Genomic DNA, 22706 nt, shown 5'->3' on the forward strand with positions numbered 1-22706 from the left:
GTCCCTGTCTGCAGTCAAGCTAACCCTTTCATGTAGTCTTTGCTTTTTAAAATGCTGCCATTCAAATAAAGAGAAGCCAGCAGTCATCATCGACTGTCCCAAGAGAAAAAAACTCTTCATTGATCCATTTCATAGGAAAGAGAATAACACAATTTTTCCAGTTGTTCTGTTTGAAATGGTGGAACAAGGTGCTCGATTTCCACAGTGTACTAAGGTTTTACTGAGGTTTAATGTGGGTGTGTTTTATCACAGACTTTGGTTTAAAGCTCTTTTCTCAGTGTCCATTATTCAGCTAAATTAAACTGTCTCGCTGTGATCTAATATTCTGCTGAAAGTATGTTTTATTACATACTTGCTGAAGGTTGAAGAATTCGACTTTAGAGGACCTGAACGGATTTTCTTTTGTGATATCTCTGTATTCTGGTGTTTTTTCCACAGCGCAGGATCTTTTTGTTTTTTATGGAAACCCAAGTGACATTTCAGCAGCAAAAAGTTGGCTTGAAATAAAAGGGTAGTTGGATGAGAGTTGTGTGCAAACACAAGATAATGACCAATAGCTTCATATGTAAGACTTGTTTTGTTTTTGTGACAGGTGGATTAAACTGTGAGACACTTTTAGTTGTTCTCTGCTCGTGTATCATGAAAACTTGTGACTGTGGTAGGAGGAGATGAGGGGAAAACATTTCAATGTCCCTATAGGTCAAACAAACAAATAAAGAAAGAAAATAAGACCAATGACAAGCAATATAAACAATATACACAAGTGTTACCAGTGGCAAGCAAATAAATAGGTATGTGTGCAAAAACTGCTATGAAGTAGATGTTCATTTGGCCAATGGCCTTGTGAAAACACACAATATGTGTATGTAAACAGACATCCCTAAATTTATAGTGTTTATTTCTTCTCCCTGAGTTCTACACTTGTTTGCATAGAAACCAAAGAAGCTCCAGGTATCACGCTAAACTGCTCATTAGTACAAAGATGCTCAGAACAAGTTCACCTTCTCAGCGGCCTGTAATGTAAAGGTCTGATTATAGAAAGCACTTGAAAAGCATTTTCCTGTGAGCAGCAATTTTCTCTGCCCTGCTGGTAGAATCAGGTCATTTGTGTATGGGGTAGCTGAGTGTTTCTCCAAGCAGCTGCCCTCTGACCTGCGCTGGTGTGACTACCGTGACTCTTGTTTGAGTGATGAGAGGCGGTGCACGCCGACTGAGGGGAACTGCTCCACCGCTGACTCCTTAACCTTTTAACTTCCATCAATAAGCCTGAAGTAGCATCCCGACCTCCAAGCGTGACATTTTTACAGCTGTTGTGAGCTTATTTCTTCTGATTTAGAATTAGATTTAATCCAGTAACATTGACCTCACCCTCTGGCTAGTCATTTATTTGCAATTTATTTCAGAGCGGTTTATGTATCTATACAGTGCCTATCATAAGTATTCACCCCCTTTGATGCTTTACCCTTTTATTGCTTTCATAAATCAATCATGGTCAATAAAATTTAGCTTTTTTTAACAAAAAAAATTATTGGAAAAAACTCTTTAATGTCAAAGTGAAAACAGATTTCTATAAAGTAATGTTAATGAAAGAAAATTATATAAATGGAAATAATTGTTTGCATAATTATTGACCCCCTTCAAGTCAGTATTTAGTAGATGCACCTTTGGCTGTAATCACAGCAGTGAGTCTGTGTCGATAGGTCTCAATCAGTCTTGCACATCTGCCCACTGCAATTTTGCTCCATTCTTCTTTGCAAAACTGCTCAAGCTCTGTCAGGTTGCGCGGGTATCAGGCATGAACAGCCCTTTTCAAGTCCAGCCACAAATTCTCTATAGGATTGAGGTCTGGGATTTGACTCGGCCACTCCAGAACATTTACTGGTTCTTTTTTAACCATTCCTGTGTAGCTTTTGCGGTATGTTTTGGATCATTGTCTTGCTGGAAAATAAATCTTCTCCCAAGACGTAGTTCTCTTGCAGACTGAAAAAGATTGTCCCCCAGGATTTCAGTGTATTTTGCAGCATTCATTCTGCCCTCTATCTTTACAAGCCCTCCAGGTCCAGTTGCTGAGAAACATCCCCACAGCATGATGCTGCCACCACCATGCTTCACAGTGGGGATGGTGTGTTTTTGGTGATGTGCAGTGTTTGGTTTCCGCCAAACATGACGTCTTGTCTGATGGCCAAGAAGCTCAATTTTGGTCTCATCAGACCAAAGAATCTTCTTCCACTTGACCATGGAGTCTTCCACGTGCTTTTTGGCAAACTCTTGTCGAGATCTAATATGACTTTTCTTCAACAGTGGCTTTCTCATTGCCACTCTCCCATAAAGCTTTGACCGGTGAAGAGCCCGGGCAGCAGTTGCTACATGCACAGTCTCTCCCATCTCAGCAGCTGAAGCTTGTAACTCCTTCAGAGTAGTTGTAGGGGTCTTGGTGGCTTCTCTCACTAGTCTCCTACTTGCACGGTCACTCAGTTTACGAGGGCGGCCTGGTGTAGGCAGATTCACACAAGTGCCATATTCCTTCCATTTCTTGATAATTGATTTCACTGAACTCCGGGGGATGTTCAGTGCCTTGGAAAATTTTTTGTTAACCATCCCTGAATTGTACTTCTCAATAACCCTTTCCCTGAGTTGCTTAGAGTGTTCTTCGTCTTCATGGTGTAATGGTAGCCAGGAATACTGATCAACCACTCTCTGGACCCTTCAGACACAGGTGTTTTACAACTCAGTCACTTGAAACACACCCACACCACTCAGGTGATCTTCATTTCACTAATTGTGAGACTATTGGCAACAATTTGATGGACCTCTATTGAATTAGACCATTAAATTAAAAAGGGGGTGAATAATTATGCAATTATTTTCATTTATATAATTTTCTTTCATTAACATTACTTTATAGAAATCTGTTTTCACTTTGACATTAAAGAGTTTTTTCCAATAAAATTTTTTTGTTAAAAAGCTAAATTTATTGGCCATGATTTATTTCTGAAAGCAATAAAAGGGTAAACATCAAAGGGGGTGAATACTTATGATAGGCAATGTACATGTGTATGAATTAATGGCTTAATCAGCTAGTTAATTTAAAGTCAGATCTATAAAGTTATTCAAAACAACAGATTCACCAGCTTGATTGATTTCAAATTGAAAACACAGTTTTAGACAGTTACTAGTCACAGACTGCCTTTATTTATATATCTTATCGACGGTCATGTCAAGAGTTCATGCCTCCCTTCTTGTGTCGCAGTCGAACGTTTGGTTGTAGCTCATGTTGTGAAGCTCCATAACATGTTATAAATCATTTAGACACCGACTGTTGGACTCAAGCTTGACTTTAAAACGTTATATCGCAGATCAAATCATAATATCTTTTAGAAAAATTGATATGAGACATTTACACAGATTATTCAGCCTTTGTGAATGGATGTGACTCAGTAAAGAGGCAGAGCGGACAGTGAGTTTCCTTGTGGTAAAAACAACAGCCACACAAATCATGGATGTTTGTGGGTATATGTATGCGTTTGAGGTAACCATCCACACATGTTGTGCTGTCCTAGTGCTTGTTGTAGTTGTAGTCTGCTGCATCTGTGAGAAATTCTGCTGCTTCTTTATAATTAGAGCATTATTCATCCAAGCATCTTTGTGAAGTAATAATCACATGGCTGTTCAGCTGGATATTAATCTGGAAAAACATTTTATCTGAATGTAAAGCAAATTTTCATTGAGATTAGATCACCGATTATTGGCCTGGATTATTGTCAGATTCTATACTCATTTTTCAGCCTCGTATTGATATATTTGTGTACTTATATCTATGTATGTTGTGTATAAACAAGGTTTGTGGTGGAGTTTGGGTTACTCTAAGTTTTGATACCAAGATTTAAATTTTTAAGCCCTGGTTATGATTTTATAGACATCTAACTATCTATTTTCACCTTGACTAGCAGATTTTGGAAGAGTGTTCGGCTTTGACACTCTTTGTGTGAAAGTACGGAGGTAGGAAGTGAGAATTTTTAGATGACTGCACATTTGTACTCTACCTGCCACTCACTGTCGAGCTTATTTCACACAAAGAAACCCTGTGAAAGTTCTATTCACTTTTTCTCCTTGATGTAAAAATAGAATTTACAGCAGATTGTTCAGCTCTGAACAGGCTCAGCATCAGGACTGCATTTTGTGCTCAAGGGAAGTCACAGTAAAACACTGCCTGCACATATTCTGGGAAAATCAGTTCCAAGGGAGTCTGTGCTATTTTTAGGCATTTCTGAAAAAAAAAGTAAAAAATTGGTTGCAGCTCTGTTTATGAATGAATGCTTGCTTTACCAAATTCATCTTGTTGTTTGAAGCTTCCTTCCACTGTCATAGAGTAGTTACGAACTTCACGTGGACGCACCATGTTGGCTTTAGATCAGCTGATACAATTCATTTTTCAATTATTGATTGAAACATTAATATTTTAAAGATGTTGTAACACAATTTAATTACCTAAAATGCATTGATCTCCACAAATTATTTAAAAAAAATACATTTGGAATGTGACACTGCTGATTGAAGCTCTACTTAAAGCATAAACTGGTAGTAATGTCTATTGCATCATCTTCTTGACTATATTTTCATTTGCCCAACACGTTTTACTTCACTTGAGTCGTGAAAACCAACACTGATTACTCAGGCCTTTACATGGTTTCAGTGTAAGTTGCCAAAATTCTCTTAAGCTGCCAACAAATGTCAAAAACGTGACGGCGACATTTTGCTGTAGTGTTTAAAGTTCACAGTGCACCGCTGCTTCTGTAAACTACCTCAAAGTGTTTGTCAGGGTTTCTGGTTACATCTTAATGTTTTCCAGTCGTTTGGAAGTAAATGAGTTTTAATCATGGAACAATTCCTGTTCCTCGATGACCAAGGCTTGCCTCATTCAGAGGAATGGAGCATTGCATCATCCCTTGGAGTGAGTAACTCCTCGGCTCCCCTACTCTCCTCACTTCCCTCAGTCTCCATTTATTTCCTCCCTCTCAGACTCTTTTCTCTACCTCTGTCTCCCTCCCCTCTCCTTTAGCTCTGTGTCCAGAGTTTTGGGTAAAGCCCGTCCTTATTCCATCATGCATATATGTGAGGCATTATTTAACCAGGACAGACATTGGTTCACCATGAGTATTGTCTGACACTGGCATATCTTTGGACATAAGTGTTTAGCCGATGTACCTCATATATCTGATTAGTGGAGGCAAAGTCTGATAAGAGTGACCACTCTGGTCCAATTCACATCTCACAATAAGGAAGCGAAGCTGCCTGTGTCCTGTCTCTATTTGTGTGGCTGTCCAAAGCTGTTGCCCCTGACCTGTGGGTATCTATAGCTGTGGTCCAGGATGATAGGAATGGACCTCTGACGGCCTACTGACTTGGACAACAATAGAGCTCCATGACCTAAAGGTTATGTACAGAGCTGCACCGCCTCCATCAGCAGCCTACAGACTCGGGTGTTAGAGAAAGAACAAAAATAGAAGGATGACGGTGCAGCAGGCCTGACATCATCCGGGTGTCTTCTATTTTAACCGTACATGTGTTCACTAATTCATCTGTTCATCTATCAATTACACTCTCCCTCTGCTGCCCACCTTGGATATCGTGCAGCGGCGCTATCTGCTTTACTGAAATCTTAGAATATGTATCCAGTGATGTGCAGTCAGGTCAGTCAGGGTCACACAATTACCTTTTTCTGTACCTAAGGGTTATATTATAGCATAACTATGACAAATAAATAATTTTGAGTGCTGTGAAGTGGTGAATGGTGGTTATTGGTTTCTGTTGCTCATTGTGTTCTGTTTTCTTTACAGGTGTAATCAGCCAGTGGCAAGGTGAGCCTAAGGAGCGCGTCATCTCACTTGTCCTCACTCATCTCCCGCTGCTCAAACCCGGCAACGTTGAAGCCAAGGGCGAGTACATGCGGCTGCTGCCACGCATCCTGGCCCACACCATCGAGCATGGCCACCACCTGGAGGAGTCCCGTCAGCTCCTCTCCTACGCCCTCATCCACCCCGCCACCTCCCTGGACGACCGGGCCGCCCTGGCACTCTGGCTGAACCACCTGGAGGAGAGGGCGGCCCGCACGGGGAGACTCCCTGGAAAGGCCTCCTCCTTCTGGGCCCCACCACCACCACCATCAGTCCACTCCTCCATCCACCCTCACCTCATCAGGATCCTCCTCCTCCACCAACACGTCTTCGTCGGGCAATCCGTACTCCTTGCATCACCACCAGCGCTACGGCTCAGATGACCGCTCAATGGGTGGCAGAGCTCCAGGGACTCGGGGATGGGCGGAGGCTGGCATCAGCAGCAGCAGGGCTGTGAGAATGGGCACCTCCTGCTCTACCCATCGTCCTCTGTGCCGGCAACCATCAACACAGTTGGAACGGGTGGAGGCAGTAACACTAGTAAGTGAAGTCCAGTCCCGTGTTCAGTTCGTTCTACATGCAGTGCTTTAACAGCAGTCTGTACACAACATGTGTAGATGGAGACACAGTGTGACACCTAATCATCTTATAAATGCACGTAATGTAATACAGATGGTTAAATTAATGCATCAACTTACCCCAGGAAGCATTTGATATGCGATTTAAATTAAAATAGCCATAGTTGCATACATATAATATATTAATGTAATAATACAACCTTTAACCCTCTGAACTCCAAGCAATTCTCGGTATTTTGTTTCATTCTGTCACATTTTTACTCACTGTAGGCTCATTTTTCACTGCAATATAAAGTTCTGCTGCTCTATGGAAACAGCACAACCATGGCTAAAAGAGAGCCCAAAGATGTGTTTTGTGAAGTCTAGCAAAGTTATGATTCCATTAGTCATACAAAAGTTTAAAGTCTTAAATTATTTATTTTTACATAAATGTAAAAAACCTGGAATCGAATGTATAAAATGTTTTCACCTGCTGCTAACAAGACTGGAAAAAATGGTGACTTTAGCAGCTGAATTCCTTTTGTTTTTACAATTTCTGGCTCTGATAAAATATTTAAAGATAACATGCCTTTAAAATCAAACATCAGATTTATAACTAGCATCTCTAACTGTAGAGTGTAAAAGCTTTTCATGCTTCCTACCACCTGTTACAGCTGTTGCTGTTTTAAGCATCAACTTTGTCTCCCTCATCCATTCCCGTCATGTTTTAATTAGTTGTTGTTGTCCATGATGGATGTGCTCTTAAAGCCGCCCACAGTTTAGGTTTCTTAGTCACAGATTGAAGCTTATTTCTTAACATTTATTCTCCCCTCATTGCTCAGCATCCTTTGATTAGCCCACCTAACAGGCAATTTTCCAGAATGTCATTTAATAATACATTGAATCACCTTATACACAGGGAATGAATGAATTGTTTTTACTTTTCTTTCATCTTTTCTGTCAGTATACTTTTTTCAGGAATGATGAAATAGATTGTATTGGCTCGTGTGCTTCTGAAGTCAAAGTAGTCACAACCTCTACATCATCTGAGAACATCTTAGTGATAGTACATCCACCTAATCTGAACCTGGAGTTGACCGATACTGATTATTAGTACAAGGAGTCCTCAGCTTACGACGTCCTCGACCTACAGCGTTTCGTCGGAGCTAGTTACATGGAACTAGCTGACGAGCAGAGTGAACGTATACACTGTCATGCGGCTGTATAAGACGCTTTATTTACATTCGCCAGTTGTACGCACCTTGGATTGTGCTACATTCACTAACTTTTTGCCGAAACACCAACGAACATTGGTCAAGTTACAAAAACTGCCACATATTATAGCAACCTTCTGCGATGAATGATTGAGACTTTATCTGGTTCTCTGGTCGTTTGTTGAACCTTCACACTGGCTACTGTGGGCTTTAGCCAACGCCAGAATAACTACAAAAAAACCTACAACTTAGCTCCAGAATTAGCTGCTGTTCCCAGCTCTCTCTCGCTCCCCACACACAGACACGGAGCAACACACACACACACACACACACACACACACACACACACACACACACACACACACACACACACACACACACACACACACACACACACACACACACCACTGGTGACTCTCAGCCAATCAGAGGTATGCTAACTGAACATGGTGCATTCGGTAAATCTGGAAGTGAATAAACAATGGAACCTCAACATCAACAGCAATATCAGTCCATTACAATATTCTGTTATTTTCCCTGTAAAATGACTCATACATGCATGTCAGTCATTGGTATTCATGGTTTTTCTAAAAAACTGATCATATCGTGATGCACATAACGACATTGTTTCGCTGGAGGTCTGACTTGTGGCGAAAATCGACTTACGTGGATTAGTAGGAACAGAACTCCGATGTAAGTCGAGGACCCCTTATACCAAAAGAGACAGAGAAGCAATACTTGGAACGGATATAACATTTGTAGTAAAAAGGGTAATATTGGTGTCAGAATTTAGAATTACACAAAACTTTGTTGACTGCCTCTTTTGTTTGTTTTACATGTTTGATTAAAAGACAACTTTTCAATATTTATCCTTCAATGCTGATATTTGCAGATAGTCAGGACACTGCTTGAGATCATATAGTAGCATCAGAGCATCTTTAAAATATTGAATTTTTATCCTAAACTGTGCAAAAATGTACAAAAAAAACCAAAACAAATGATCCTCTGTGCTAGAAATATAGGATTTGATTATCAGTCTACCTGTCCTCATGATAACCTCTCTGTTTGATGTGACGACCTGATCGCACAGTTTCACACTGAGGTCAGTAAACTTTTAACTCAGATTGGAATGAACTCAAATGCACCTTTAACTGTCAGACACAAGGATTTAGATGATTTTCCACTTTTGTGATTAAAAAACTGTAGGATTTTATGTTGGTATGGCTGACCTTTATTAGATAAGAACAATAATAGTGATTATAGACCCTAAACAGAAAAACATTTATCCCTCTTTACTTGGATGCACATTAAGGAAAGTCTGTTTATATTTCCTTGAAATTCAGGTTTAATTATATTTCCATAAAAGACTTCTAAGACACAAAGTAGCTCCCAAACATACAAAAACACGCTGAACTCCCCCTGAACACAAGTAAATGCTGAACACATAGAGTCACCCCAGTAAATCCACTGTGGTCAGACCAACTGCACTGTGAACAACCCACACAGCAGCTCCACAGGCAGAGACTTAGGTGGAAGACAACACACAGGGAGGGCAGGGCTGTTGAAATTGAACATAACTATGGTCAGAGCAGGATATTTCCAGACAAGAATCCAAGGGCTCTGTGTTTCTTTTTTTTTTTTTTTTTGAGATGAAAGAAACAGCTGAGGGTTTATAAATAAAGGCACATTTAAAGCCCTGCTCGCTGCTCCAAGAAAGATCCTCTTGTATTTTTGACTGCTAGCAGCTTCAGTCCCACACAAAAGACCTCAGGATTTCACAACTGATAAACTAGAGTTACCCCGGCCGCCAGTGGCAGGATTGGTGGAGACGGCGAGCAGATGCTCTTTTTAAACTGATGAAAGTGAGTAGAAGTGTGGAATACACTACAAGAAAACTGGAGTTGTGATATTTTGCTTGATTCCTATTACTTAGTCAACATGTCTGCTCCTCCTCCTCCCTCCACACTGTGTTGATGTGGTCGTGATGATGGCTACAAGAGTATAATTGTCCGAACACATCAACCTGCGAGCCGCTGATAGAACATCCTGATGACACCCCCCCCCCCCCCCCCCCCCCCCCCCGCCCATACTCTTTAGTCCTCAGTCCAAGCCACAGCAGCACATACCACCCATCCTTTCCCTTTTAAGGCAGCCTTTGTGGGAGACTGTATTTAGGGAAAATGGCTAATATTTAGGGACTGGAACTTGAAATGTTAGCTGGGCACCTATTTTAAACGGGGTCCATGAAGTCCTATACATAGCGCCAACAGTAAGAGGACCGCATATAGGAGGAGGAGAGAGACCAGAGTATTGGTGGCAGCTCAGCCCGTCAGAGGGGCGACACAAAAAGCTCTTTGGCTCTCCACCTTTCTTTCTGTTTACCCCCTGCAGCTGCCTCGGGGAAAATCCGTGATGCTGCAACTGGTTTTATAGGGATTGTGTTGGTGTTTCAGTAGTAAAAGTTACCTTAATTTGACACCCGAAGGTCTCATTATACATCCATCCCAATGAGGACAAACTTAACCCTCCTGTTGTCTTCATTTACAGGCACCAAAAGATATTGTTTGCTTGTCTGAAAAAAAAATCCAAAAATTCAGCAAAAAACTTCCCCAAATTTCTGAAAATTTGCAAAACCTTCAGGAAGAAAATTGCAATAATTCCTTAAAAGTTTCCCTTAAAGTTTTATTTATAAAAAAATCTTGTAAATATTTTCAAAAAATGAGTAAAAATCTTCCAAAAGAATCCTAAAAATATCTAAAGTGATTACATATATATCAATAAAACTTCTAATATTTTCTTTAAGAAATTCACAAAAAATCTACCAAAATCCAGCGAAATTTGTGAATGTTCTTCAGAAACATTTTTAACATTTCTTTTTTCAACCAAAAAAATGTTCAAAGATTTTCCAGAAATGTTGAAAATGTGGACATCAGAAGTTTCACTGTGAAAATATATGTTTTTTCCCACATTGTCAAACTTTAAACTGGGTCAATTTTGACCCGCAAGACGACACAAGGTTTAAATTATAAGAGGGAGAGAGAAAGAGGAACTTCATCATGCTAGCAAATTTCTTGGTGATTAATGTATTTTATTGTTATTTCACAAATTTACTAGGAGGTATTTTGTTGTTTTGAACCAAAGAAGCAAGTAAAGCAAAGAGTTTAAATCCAGACCCTCAGTCCTTCTTCGACTCATTAACTACTCCCTGTTTAGTAGGCACTCAATAATGACAATAAAACAGATTTCACACACAAACTAACAATTATTTAGTTTCTTCACTCTCAGCTACAGAGGCACAGAAAGTTGCATGTAGGTTATAAACACTACTTTATTCGTTCCATTGCTGCATTCTTGAGGGCACTGTATACTGGATAAATTACACGCTTAGGATTTAGACATTCAAATAAAACGGTAGAGAGTACATGCAGTGCACTATATAGTAAACAGGGAGTGACTTAGGACACGGCTCGAGGAAATATAAACCGGAGTGCCATGTGTATGTCCTCTCTCGCAAATTTAACCTCCCGCTTCCAGCTCAGTTAACACACAAAGAAATACGGCTTTATAACGTCACATCGTAGCCAGGGTGCCGGCCAGGAGGACTTTTCATGGCTGATAGCAACTCTGATTATTAGTAATTGAAACGTATAACTGATATTTGGAAAATTCTGGCAGTAATATTTAGACTTTCTTGAAATTACTTTGCCTGTTTTTTCTTTTTTTTTTTTTACATAAAGTATGTTTCATTGAAAAAGAACAGTTCAACATATGTTCTTTTCTTTCAGTCTCATTAAATTACCATCAAATTACCATAAATTATCTTTGGTGTAACCCATCAGATAGTGCTGTGAGGAGGACATTGCCATGGCCACAGAGTAATTTAATTCATTTTAAAGGGAAGTGGTTTGAATACATAGCAATACCAACAGTCCAGATCTGAGAATCATCCACCCTATCTGATCTCTAATCTGAGCTACTTTTGCTGAAGAGATCTAATATTATTAATGTGTCTAAAAAAGAACGCAGGCATACTGGATTATATTTTACAACCTCTAACCAGCAGGAGACCTGAAGTGAAGCTGACTGTGTGTGAATGAGCTGTGAAAACAAAGACATTTACTCATTTTCTGTCAAGCTAATCCGATAAAACACAAAACGACAGAGGCATTGAGTGACAAATCTGTGTTTTTCCTGCCATGCGTGATTCATCAATGCCAAATTAGTCTGTAAATGAACCAAAGTACCTGGTTAGAGCTGTCAAACAGGACATGTGCCGCTAGAATGTTTGACTAAATGTTTTTGGCTCTCTACATGTATTTTCCAGTATGAGAGGTGAGGGACAGGCAGTTCTAGCCACAGCTATTAGCCAGTGAAGTGAATAATGTTTGAATTAGCACAGATATGACCCGTGTTGTGTTGGAAACATGAGTCCCATTTGAGGTTGTTTGAGCCAAGCTTCAGTCATTATGCACTAGTTTTAATAATTTAGTGTTGGTGTAATCACTTGAATATTGTGTTGAGAAACAGCAAAATGACTTCATGTGTTAAGTGAGTTAGCAGCAGTTTTTTTCCAGTGAGTCCAACTGACTCGTCTTGCTTTTCTGTTTCAGTCCTGACCAGTGGCAGTGGCAGCCAGCAGCACAGTCCATTGAAGCGCTCCGTGTCCCTCACGCCTCCCATGAGCGGCCCCAGCAACCAGCCTTTGGGCCACGTCTGGTTGTCCCAGGAGGACCTGAGGACCGCAAGAGGCCCGGCTCTGGACCACGCTCCCCTCTCACCCCAGAGCAGCATCGCCTCCTCAGGCAGCGGAGGCAGCGAGCACCTGGAAGACGGTGGTTTAGGAGGAGGTTCAGGCCTCCATCGCAGCTCCTTCCATGAGGAGGGCAGCGGCATGAGGGGTGAGTAATAAAGGCCAGTGGTTCACTCCTTTTATGTATGAATGAATGAAGAAAAACACAGCTTTATCAGAGTTTAACAGCTGATTTTCAGGACTGAAATGTGGCTACACAACTGTTTGAAGGTAATATGTGGTGGTACATTTACTCAGGTTGTGTACAATTTTGAGATATTTGTACTTTAGTTTTGTGTTTCCATGTCCTGCTAATATATAAATTCAGAGGGAAATGATGTAGTTTCTGCTCCACTACATTTATCTGATGCCTGTGATTGCTTTTAAAATTGAGATTCGATAGAATAGATGAGATATCAAGCTCTAAAATACAACACTGTGTTTACAGCTTTTTTGTTTTCTGGCAAAAAGCAGTGTGTAGTAGGTTAGTTGTTAACAGCTACACCAAATAGTAATCTACGCTTTATATGTGGTTTAACTTTAATAAAAGTTTAAATGATGCAATATCTCACTGACATTAAAGATTGGAGAAAAAATCCCCAAACTGGGAGAAATTTTATGCATCATTTCTCTCCCATTAATCATATTTGGAGCCCTCAGATTTGTCTTCTGTTTCTGAATATAAAACTGGAAATGAAGTAGTTCAAAGTGCAGCGGCTTCAACATCAGCCTGCTGCTGATACACTGATGCTTCACTGTTAATAATCTATTGATGTCAGATGTAATAATATACGTATCAGGCAGAGGGATCAAACCTTGATGTTTACTTTAATACTTTCACTACAGTTTGCTGCTACTTTTTGTGTACTTTTACTCGTTTTTTTTTACATTGCCGTATTGGTACTTTTGCTTCTATCACCGTTCACATGGAGAAACCCCACAACAGCTCTAGCAACGTAATTTCTGGGGACCAAGGACAAATCCAGTGACTTTTTGAGCTGACATTAGCTACTTTTCTTGGTGTTAGTTACTAATATTCCTCAAACTGCAGATATAAGTTCACAAAAACTACACAGTGCAAATGTTCTCTGTGTAATGGGAAATCATTTGAGTTCTTGGTTTATGTTTTATTAAATTTGACACTAAAATTTGCCCAGAAACTGCCACTGCAAAGTAGGGGCAACAAGTAGTCAAATTTCGTCTTTTTTTCATGATAATTGCATCAATTCGGAACGGTTAATTTAAAATCATTACCTCTTTAACATTACTGTTAAGGTGTGGGACATCTACAACTGAAATGGTTCAACTTCCTCAAGGCAGATGTACAATACTGTGTTCTGGGCAGAGATGGAGGCAGACAGCACTGGAGCGCTTTTTACTATGGCATTGATTTTAAATTAAAGTGTTGATTTTAATTGCTGCAAAGTGTCTAATGACATTCAGGAGGAGCAGGTTTTTGGGCTAATGTGTCTTGAATCGCTGCTGCCCTGTTAGACCTCCGCGTCTACAAGGACCACCTCTGTGAGGAAACTAATTTGTCGCTCGGTCGTGTTCGCCTCACAGGCATTAAGCTGGAGAGTCGTTGATCCTGTCAGAGCAGTTTGTCAGTTTGTCAAACTGCTGACCTATGTGACCTTACTCTGAGGCAGTCCCTGTCTGCAGTCAAGCTAAGCCTTTCATGTCGTCTTTGCTTTGTAAAATGCTGTCATTCAAATGAAGAGAAGCCAGCAGTCTTTACTGGCAGTCCCAGGAGATAAAGCTGTCATTTATCCATTTCATATGGAAGAGAATAACACAATTTTTCAGTTGTCTGTTGAGATGGTGGAACAAGGTGCTCGATTTCCACAGTGCTACTAAGAATTAACATCCTGAGGTTTAATGTGGGTGTGTTTTATCACAGACTTTGTTTCAAGCTCTTATCTCAGTGTCCATTATTCAGCAAAATTAAACTGTCTCGCTGTGATCTAATATTCTGCTGAAGTATGTTTTTATTACATACTTGCTGAAAGGTTGAAGAATTCGACTTAGAGGACCTGAACGGAATTTCTGTTGTGGATGTCTCTTGTACTGTTGCGTTTGTTTTTCCACAGCACAGTATCTTTTTGTTGCTTTATGGAAACCCAAAAGGCATTTTCAGCAGCAAAAAATGTGCTTCAAATATAAAGTAATGGATTAGAGTTGCCTGTAGACAATTAAATAATGACCAATAGCTTCATATGTAAGACTTGTTTTTGTTTTGTGACAAATGGATAACCTGTTAGACACTTTTAGTTGTTCTCTGCCCATGTAATCAAGAAACAGTTGTGATTGTGGTAGGTGGAGATGAGGGGGAAAACATTCAGGCTACGTTTATACGAGGACCATCTTAACAGAAAACGCAAAAGTGGCGTCTTGTCATTTCACGTTTAGACGAGCGATTTTGAAGGAAATCTGCGTATATACGGTGACTCTATAGTGTGTGGAATTCGATTGGATATGCATGCCAGGCAGCTGGGTGGCGCTGTGATAAAACTCCGCCATGTCTACGTGCATGCGTACTATCTCCCTTTTCGGATCTCTGCCGCGGTAAATGTTCATGAATGGAATCTGAACAGATTGTGCACGTTTGTTGGTACGACTCCTGTAGTGTACATAGAGCTGCCAGAGTTGCTTGAAGGTACGAAGGATGGAAATAATCACACATCTTTGTTTACTTCCTTGTACCGGCCGGCAAACCAAAGCACCGGCGCACGTATGTGACGTAATCGTGTACGCGACGTGGTCAGATCTCGTCAAAGTTTTGTGTTTTGCTGTTTAGACGGAAACGTAACGGCGGAGAGTTTTCAACTTTTCCACTCTGGAAGCCGGTTTCAAAGTTTTGCGTTTTTAAGCACCCAAAACGCCGTGCTCGTATAAACGACAGGGTGTTTTGTTGAAATATTTTGACGTTTTTACCTGCAAGTGTCCTCGTGTAAACGGCCCCTCAGTGTCCCTATAGTTAATTTTTTTTCTTAATTATTGCCTCCAAGTGTATCAAAGTAAGTCCTTAAAAAAGAAGGTATTAAGGATCCAAGCATTCAGAGATCTTTATAGAGGTGTCTAGAAATTAGTACTTGGGTTCCGGTTGGCAGTCAAAGCAACAAATAAAGAAAAATAAGAGAAATGATAAGGCAATATAAACAATGTACACAAGTGTTCACCCATGGTAAATGTAGAAATAGGCATGTGTGCAAAAACGGTGCTATGAGGTAGAAGTCCATTTGGTCAAGTGACTTGGGTTGCTCATGTGGGATAAAAAGAAGAAGAAACGTACAGTATGCGTATGTAAACAAACCTGATTTTATAGTGTTTATTTATTCTCCAGTGAGTTCTACACTTATTTGCATAGAAGCTAAAGACGCTCCAGGTACGGCTCTGTACTGCTCATTAGTACAACATCAACAAGTTCACACTCTCAGTAGATTAAATGTAAAATGCAGTGAAGCTGATCAGTACAAGCACTGAAGCATTTCCTGTAAGCAGCATCTAACTAAACATGGGATGAGTAGGAAATGTAATTAGTGGATATTTCTTTTTTTAAATGCTTATATTTTCGGTTAATGAGAGTTTATCTACAAAAATGAGTCCTTTTCTAATGTTTTACAGCAATGAGCACGTTAAATAAATGTATGCATATATTTTCTCTTTTCCATTTCTTCTCTTTCACAGATGTCCTTGTTGTTCCTTATGCTTTTCTTTTTCTTTCTAATGTGTTATACAGTATATTTGTGGTGATAAAGAGACAGCATGCAGGCTCTACGTCGTCTCCAGTGGTAGTAATGAGTGTGTGTTCGGTCCTGCAGACGTTCCTGCTTGGCTGAAGAGTCTGCGCCTCCATAAATACGCCGCTCTGTTCTCCACGATGACCTACGATGAGATGATGTCGCTGACTGAAGAGCAACTAGAGGCACAGGTTCACACAGACACACACAACACAAGACAAATTAATATTATGCTAATGCAGCACTTCAGAAGTTTACATTTATATACAAAGCAACACTCAGCAGTTACACGACAACAGCTGGGTGTTCAGTTCTGGTGCATAAGGGGATTGTTAGTACTCTGGACTCGCTATTTCAACTCCAAGCAGGCTTTTTTTTTTTTTTTTTTTTTTTTTTTGCTCCTGTCAAATTTTAGTCACGGTGAGCTCATTTTTCACTGCAACATGAACTCCTTTGCCTCTGTGAAAACAGCACAAACATGAAGAAAAGAGAACTCAGAAATATCTTTTGTGCAGCATGCTACAGTTATAATGCCAGAAATCTAACCATATTTAAGTGATCACAAGTACTGGCAAAAAATGATCCTGTAGATATTTTACATTTTTACATCTACAAACTGGACGTTGTATTCTGCACATCAACTCTAGACAGATAAATGTATCCTCCAGCAACCTGCTTACAACTTGCTTCCCTGCGTACCATTTTTTTAACCATGCTGCATTAAATTTATTGATTAGACGTGTTTTAATTTCCTCTCAAACACGGCCGGAAAGTCCCCTAATTTTTTGTCACATGATTATTGGTCACAGCAGTCAGTCGCGGCTTCTCAGTCATATAAAGAAGTGCAGAATTATTAGGTTTTTTTTCATAGAATCTGATACAAATGGCTCATTTTTTTGCAGATTTTAATTATACTTGTTAATTTATTAGGATGAAATATCACAATTCTAAGCTTAGATTTTCAAATTTTTCCCATGAAACAGAACTTCAAAGACTGTTGGAACACAGAAAATCAGATGATTCTTCCATTGCATTCAATTTAATGAACATTTTTGACATTATAGTCACCAGATTTAATCAGCATAAGCTTTGAAAATCAGTGTAGCGATATAATTAGTTGTAATAAATTGTACAAGACAAATTTAGCAGTTGCTGCGCTTGTGTGTAAAGACGTTGAGGAGTCTATTCTGAATCGGAGGATGCAGCTATAATTAACACAGCCACAGCTCACCGGGAAGCAGGATACTTCCTCCAGGTGCTGCTGACTCCTTCACTGTCTGACCCTAATGTCATGTACAGCTACACTGGGACCTGCTGAACTACATGTGCACCAACGGATTTAGTGCACTGCTGTTGGCTCGATCTGTGAATATGTGGACTGTCAGTGTCGGCTTCTCATGGGGCAGGAACCAAAGTTTGTTCAGTAGAATCAGTTTCATTTCTCTCTTTGCTTCTAACCAAAGATGAGATGTTGAGTTGTCTTCTAGCTTTACTACGTCTTCCTCACTGTCGTTGAACAAGAACTCTATTTGTATACACATTTCAAATATAGGTTTCATTCTAATAAACAGTTATTGTCCTATTTAGCATCAGGATGTTTGATGCCAAATTTTTCCTCCAACAGAAAGTCACTAAAGGAGCGAGACACAAGATTGTTATCAGCATTCAGAAGCTCAAAGAGAGGCAGAACCTCCTTCGCAGCCTGGAAAAGGTCAGTGGCTAAATACCACATCCCCTTCTTCCTTCCTTCATCCTCATACACGCACACAAGAAACAGGGTCATACAGCTTATTTGTTCTTTGTTTTGTTTGTTTGTTTGCCTTTTTTGTTTTATTTGTTTCTGAGCCTGTAACCTTCGTGGACACCACAAGACTCTACTTCTTCTGTCCTGTGTGTGAGAGGGTGAGAAGGGTGGCCATTCTCAGTCGGTGTTATGTATCTGAGATGGCAGCTAAGGGAACACCTAATCCAGGAAGGAGAGTTTTGGGCTCCGAATTTAAACCCATCTGCCTCCCCCACGCCTCCATTCAGCCTTCGACGCAAGACAATGACGCTCAAGGGCACACCGCAGGAGGGACTTCTTGGGCCAGCTAAATTCAGGCTTACCCTTTTCACCAACGCTTCATTTTAAAATGTGTTACCGCTGCATTTGTGGGGCTTGGGAAACAAGACACCTGTTGCTTGGTATTTTGGGTTTACACAGACTCATGTATAGCGTCTCTCTGTGCAGGGCGGGAGGGAGGCTGATATGATGCATGTGCACACAAATAGTGGAGGAAAACTACATGTATGTACACACGTGGACAAAATTGTTGGTACCCCTCAGTTAAAGAAGGAAAAACCCACAATTCTCACTGAAATCACTTGAAACTCACAAAAGTAACAATAAATAAAAATTTATTGAAAATTAAATAATCAAAATCAGCCATTACTTTTGAATTGTTGATTAACATAATTATTTAAAAAAACAAACTAATGAAATAGGGCTGGACAAAAATGATGGTACCCATAACTTAATATTTTGTTGCACAACCTTTTGAGGCAATCACTGCAATTAAACGATTTCTGTATTTGTCAATGAGCGTTCTGCAGCTGTCAACAGGTATTTTGGCCCACTCCTCATGAGCAAACAGCTCCAGTTGTCTCAGGTTTGATGGGTGTCTTCTCCAAATGGCATGTTTCAGCTCCTTCCACATATGTTCAATGGGATTCAGATCTGGGCTCATAGAAGGCCACTTAAGAATAGTCCAACGCTTTTCTCTCAGCCATTCTTGGGTGTTTTTGGCTGTGTGTTTTGGATCGTTGTCCTGTTGGAAGACCCATGACCTGCGACTGAGACCAAGCTTTCTGACACTAGGCAGCACATTTCTCTCCAGAATGCCTTGATAGTCTTCAGATTTCATCGTACCTTGCACACTTTCAAGACACCCTGTGCCAGATGCAGCAAAGCAGCCCCAAAACATTACTGAGCCTCCTCCATGTTTCACCGTAGGGACAGTGTTCTTTTCTTCGTATGCTTGGTTTTTGAGTCTATGAACATAGAGTTGATGTGCCTTACCAAAAAGCTCCAGTTTGGTCTCATCTGTCCAAAGGACATTCTCCCAGAAGCTTTGTGGCTTGTCAACATGCATTTTTGCAAATTCCAGTCTCGCTTTTTTATGAGTTTTTTTCAGCAGCGGTGTCCTCCTTGGTCGTCTCCCATGAAGTCCACTTTGGCTCAAACAACGACGAATGGTGCGATCTGACACTGATGTACCTTGGCCTTGGAGTTCACCTTTAATTTCTTTGGAGGTTGCTCTGGGCTCTTTGGATACAATTCGAACGATCCGTCTCTTCAATTTGTCATCAATTTTCCTCTTGCGGCCACGTCCAGGGAGGTTGGCTACTGTTCCGTGGGTCTTGAACTTCTGAATAATATGAGCCACTGTTGTCACAGGAACTTCAAGCTGTTTAGAGATGGTCTTATAGCCTTTACCTTTAACATGTTTGTCTATCATTTTTTTTCGGATGTCCTGGGACAATTCTCTCCTTCGCTTTCTGTTGTCCATGTTCAGTGTGGTACACACCTTTTCACCAAACAGCAGGGTGACTACTTGTCTCCTTTTAAATAGGCAGACTGACTGATTATGAGTTTGGAAACACCTGTGATGTCAATTAAATGACACACCTGAGTTAATCATGTCACTCTGGTCAAATAGTTTTCAATCTTTTATAGAGGTACCATCATTTTTGTCCAGGCCTGTTTCATTAGTTTGTTTTTTTAAATAATTATGTTAATCAACAATTCAAAAGTAATGGCTGTTTTTGATTATTTAATTTTTAATAAATTTTTATTTATTGTTTCTTTTGTGAGTTTCAAGTGATTTCATTGAGAATTGTGGGTTTTTCCTTCTTTAACTGAGGGGTACCAACAATTTTGTCCACGTGTGTATTTTTGGTGTAACTTCATTCTCTGCTGTACCGCGTGGCACTGTGACCCATCTTTGTTTTTCCTTTTGTTATTCCACCTCTAATCATTAGCGCGGTTTCAAAATAAATAAATCTTAGTTACATCTGGAGAACCGTTTTGAAACTTGGATTAGGCTTTATAGCAATATAACAGTTTTTGTGGTCCAGCTTGTGATACCTGCGAAAGTTGAACAAAATTTGCTTTCTTTTTTGTTCGCAAGTATTTCATATTAAAAATATTTTTTATTTTTTATTTTATATTATTGTGACATGCAGCTAAATATAGTCCAGAAAATATCACCAGTTAACTGCTGCATTATTAAATTTTACTCCGCCAAGGAGTAGACTTTGGCATCTGTCTGTCTGTCTGTCTGTGTGCAACATTACTCAAAACCGGACTAACGGATTTGGATGAAATTTTCAGGAAAGGTCAGAAATGACACAAGGACCAAGTGATTAGATTTTGGCAGTGATGCGGCTTATAGTCTGGATCCACGGATTTGTTGAAGATTTCTGTATCCTTCTGAGATAGCAGCACGGCATCACTGTAACTATGACAACAAGTGAGCGCTACATCAACTGCCTGCTGACGATCACATGATTGTGATCCTACTACAAAGCCACCGCTGTGAACTTATTGAGACTTATCCATCCAAAATGATAAAGGGAATTGTATTGATTACAATTGATTAAATTGTGCGGGGTTCTCTGAATCCCATCAATTCCCACCGCTCGCTACATATTTAGGTCACGTAATTCAGTATCCGTGCATAACGTACACATGCACAACACACGCCTGTGCTCAGCACAAGGTCATTGTGTTTGTGGGTGCATCTATACTTATTGGCCACATTCTATCGTGCTGTGATTTCTGCCGCAAATTATTTCAAGATTTCAGCCGTTGGAAATGATACAATGACTGAGCAGCCTTGGCAGTGCTTTTTTTGTTTAATGTATGCTCAAAGATGGGACTTGTAGCTTTTCATATTTCAACTCACCCATAATCAGATTCTTGGATCTGCTTGGTCAGTATCGCAGATTCAGAATCATTAACAGGATAAGAAACAACAAAAAATGTCAGGCTTTTATCGTGAAGCGTTTCTGAGATTTTGATATTCAAAAAGTCTCAAATTTCTGTGTTATAAAAACATGCTGAAATGAGTTCATGTGCAATTTTAAAAAATGTATTTGATATATGTAGTTAAAATTTCACAAAGATCCTTATGAATGTCCATATTTTATCCTATGAAAATTTAAGACAAACCAAAGATGATGGAGTAGAAATTTTTCTTAATGTTTAATCACTTTAGATGTAATGACCTCTTATTTATTTGCTCAATAACACAAAGCAGCAGATACCTCACCGCCAAAGTAAAATATGCAGGTGAGATAAAAAGATCTCACCTAAATATTCATCGTAAGCAAATACAAAAGTCACAAATCTGCAAAGATAGGTGAATAATCAACCAAAGGATAAAAAACTCTAAACAGTAAATACCTTCCTGGTTCTTTGAATGTTGAACATGTTGGTCAAAGTAGCACTTTTTCTTCTCGAGGAAAGTTTTTCACACTTGTAGCCTGAAGCTGCAGTACTTCTTCTTGACATGATAAATGCCATTATTCATCTGTCACTCCGATAGATTTCAAAATGTCATTGCAGGTTCTGCCAAGTAAAAACCCTCCAAACTGTTTCTCTCTTCACTTCCCTGCTTTCGCTTTCTGCTCCCAGGATGTGTTAGGAGGCAGCAACCTACGCGCCCCGCTGCAGGAGCTCCACCAGATGATCATGACTCCTATCAAGGCTTTTGGCGGCGGCGAGGAGGCCTCCCTGCAGCGCCCCCTGCTGAGCCCCGAGGGCAAGAGCGCCGCGCCCGGATCCCACCTAACAGGGGGAGGCGGAGGGGAGGCCGAGTCTGGAACAAGTGTTATCGCCGAGGGGGATCTGCCCGGTCAGTTCACTCGTGTCATGGGCAAAGGTGAGTTCTATGCATCAGCACTGAAATTCAGCGGACAGAAGGAGGATTTTGTTTTAGCTTCTCATCTCTGCTCCATCCACAGTTTGCACTCAGCTGCTGGTGTCAAGGTCAGACGAGGACAACATCAGCTCCTACCTACAACTCATCGACAAGTGCCTTATCCACGAGGTACCCGCTCATATCTGTGGTGTTCACGTGTGGTATTAGTGTCAGTCACTGGACATTTATATTTCCAATAAGCAGCATGTCTGCCATTATTTAGCTCTTTCTAACACAAATAATATCCCTTAATGCAATGCAGTAAATTTAAGGTGACGTAATTTTAAATCAATTGAAATTTAAGTGATTATATGCTGATGTATACTCACTTGTGTTGTATAAAAAATTAACAAAAAAATGAAGCTCTGAATCACATTTAAGTATTCCAAGAAGACAGACGACTCCAACCTTAAAACCTCAGATGCACACGTACTGTTGTATATCTATACTACCATTCAAAAGCTTGGGGTAAACCAGAAAATTTCATGTTTTTCATGAAAATTCACACTTTTATTCATGTGCTAACATAACTGCACAAGGGTTTTCTAA

At 40.1% G+C, this 22706-nt stretch overlaps 1 protein-coding gene across 1 annotated transcript in view; it reads left to right on the forward strand.

The window, feature by feature from the left end:
• The window catches only part of samd4a (sterile alpha motif domain containing 4A), a 111924-nt gene that overhangs the window by 64106 nt on the left and 25112 nt on the right, over positions 1-22706 (forward strand). The window contains 8 exon segments of the mRNA XM_022202036.2: positions 5838-6106; positions 6108-6279; positions 6282-6434; positions 12276-12563; positions 16276-16385; positions 17819-17905; positions 21872-22118; positions 22201-22286. Of these exon segments, the coding sequence (XP_022057728.2) occupies positions 5838-6106; positions 6108-6279; positions 6282-6434; positions 12276-12563; positions 16276-16385; positions 17819-17905; positions 21872-22118; positions 22201-22286 (1412 nt within the window).

Source organism: Acanthochromis polyacanthus, chromosome 2 (genome assembly GCF_021347895.1).
Source record: "Acanthochromis polyacanthus isolate Apoly-LR-REF ecotype Palm Island chromosome 2, KAUST_Apoly_ChrSc, whole genome shotgun sequence".
NCBI classification, from domain to species: Eukaryota; Metazoa; Chordata; class Actinopteri; family Pomacentridae; genus Acanthochromis; species Acanthochromis polyacanthus.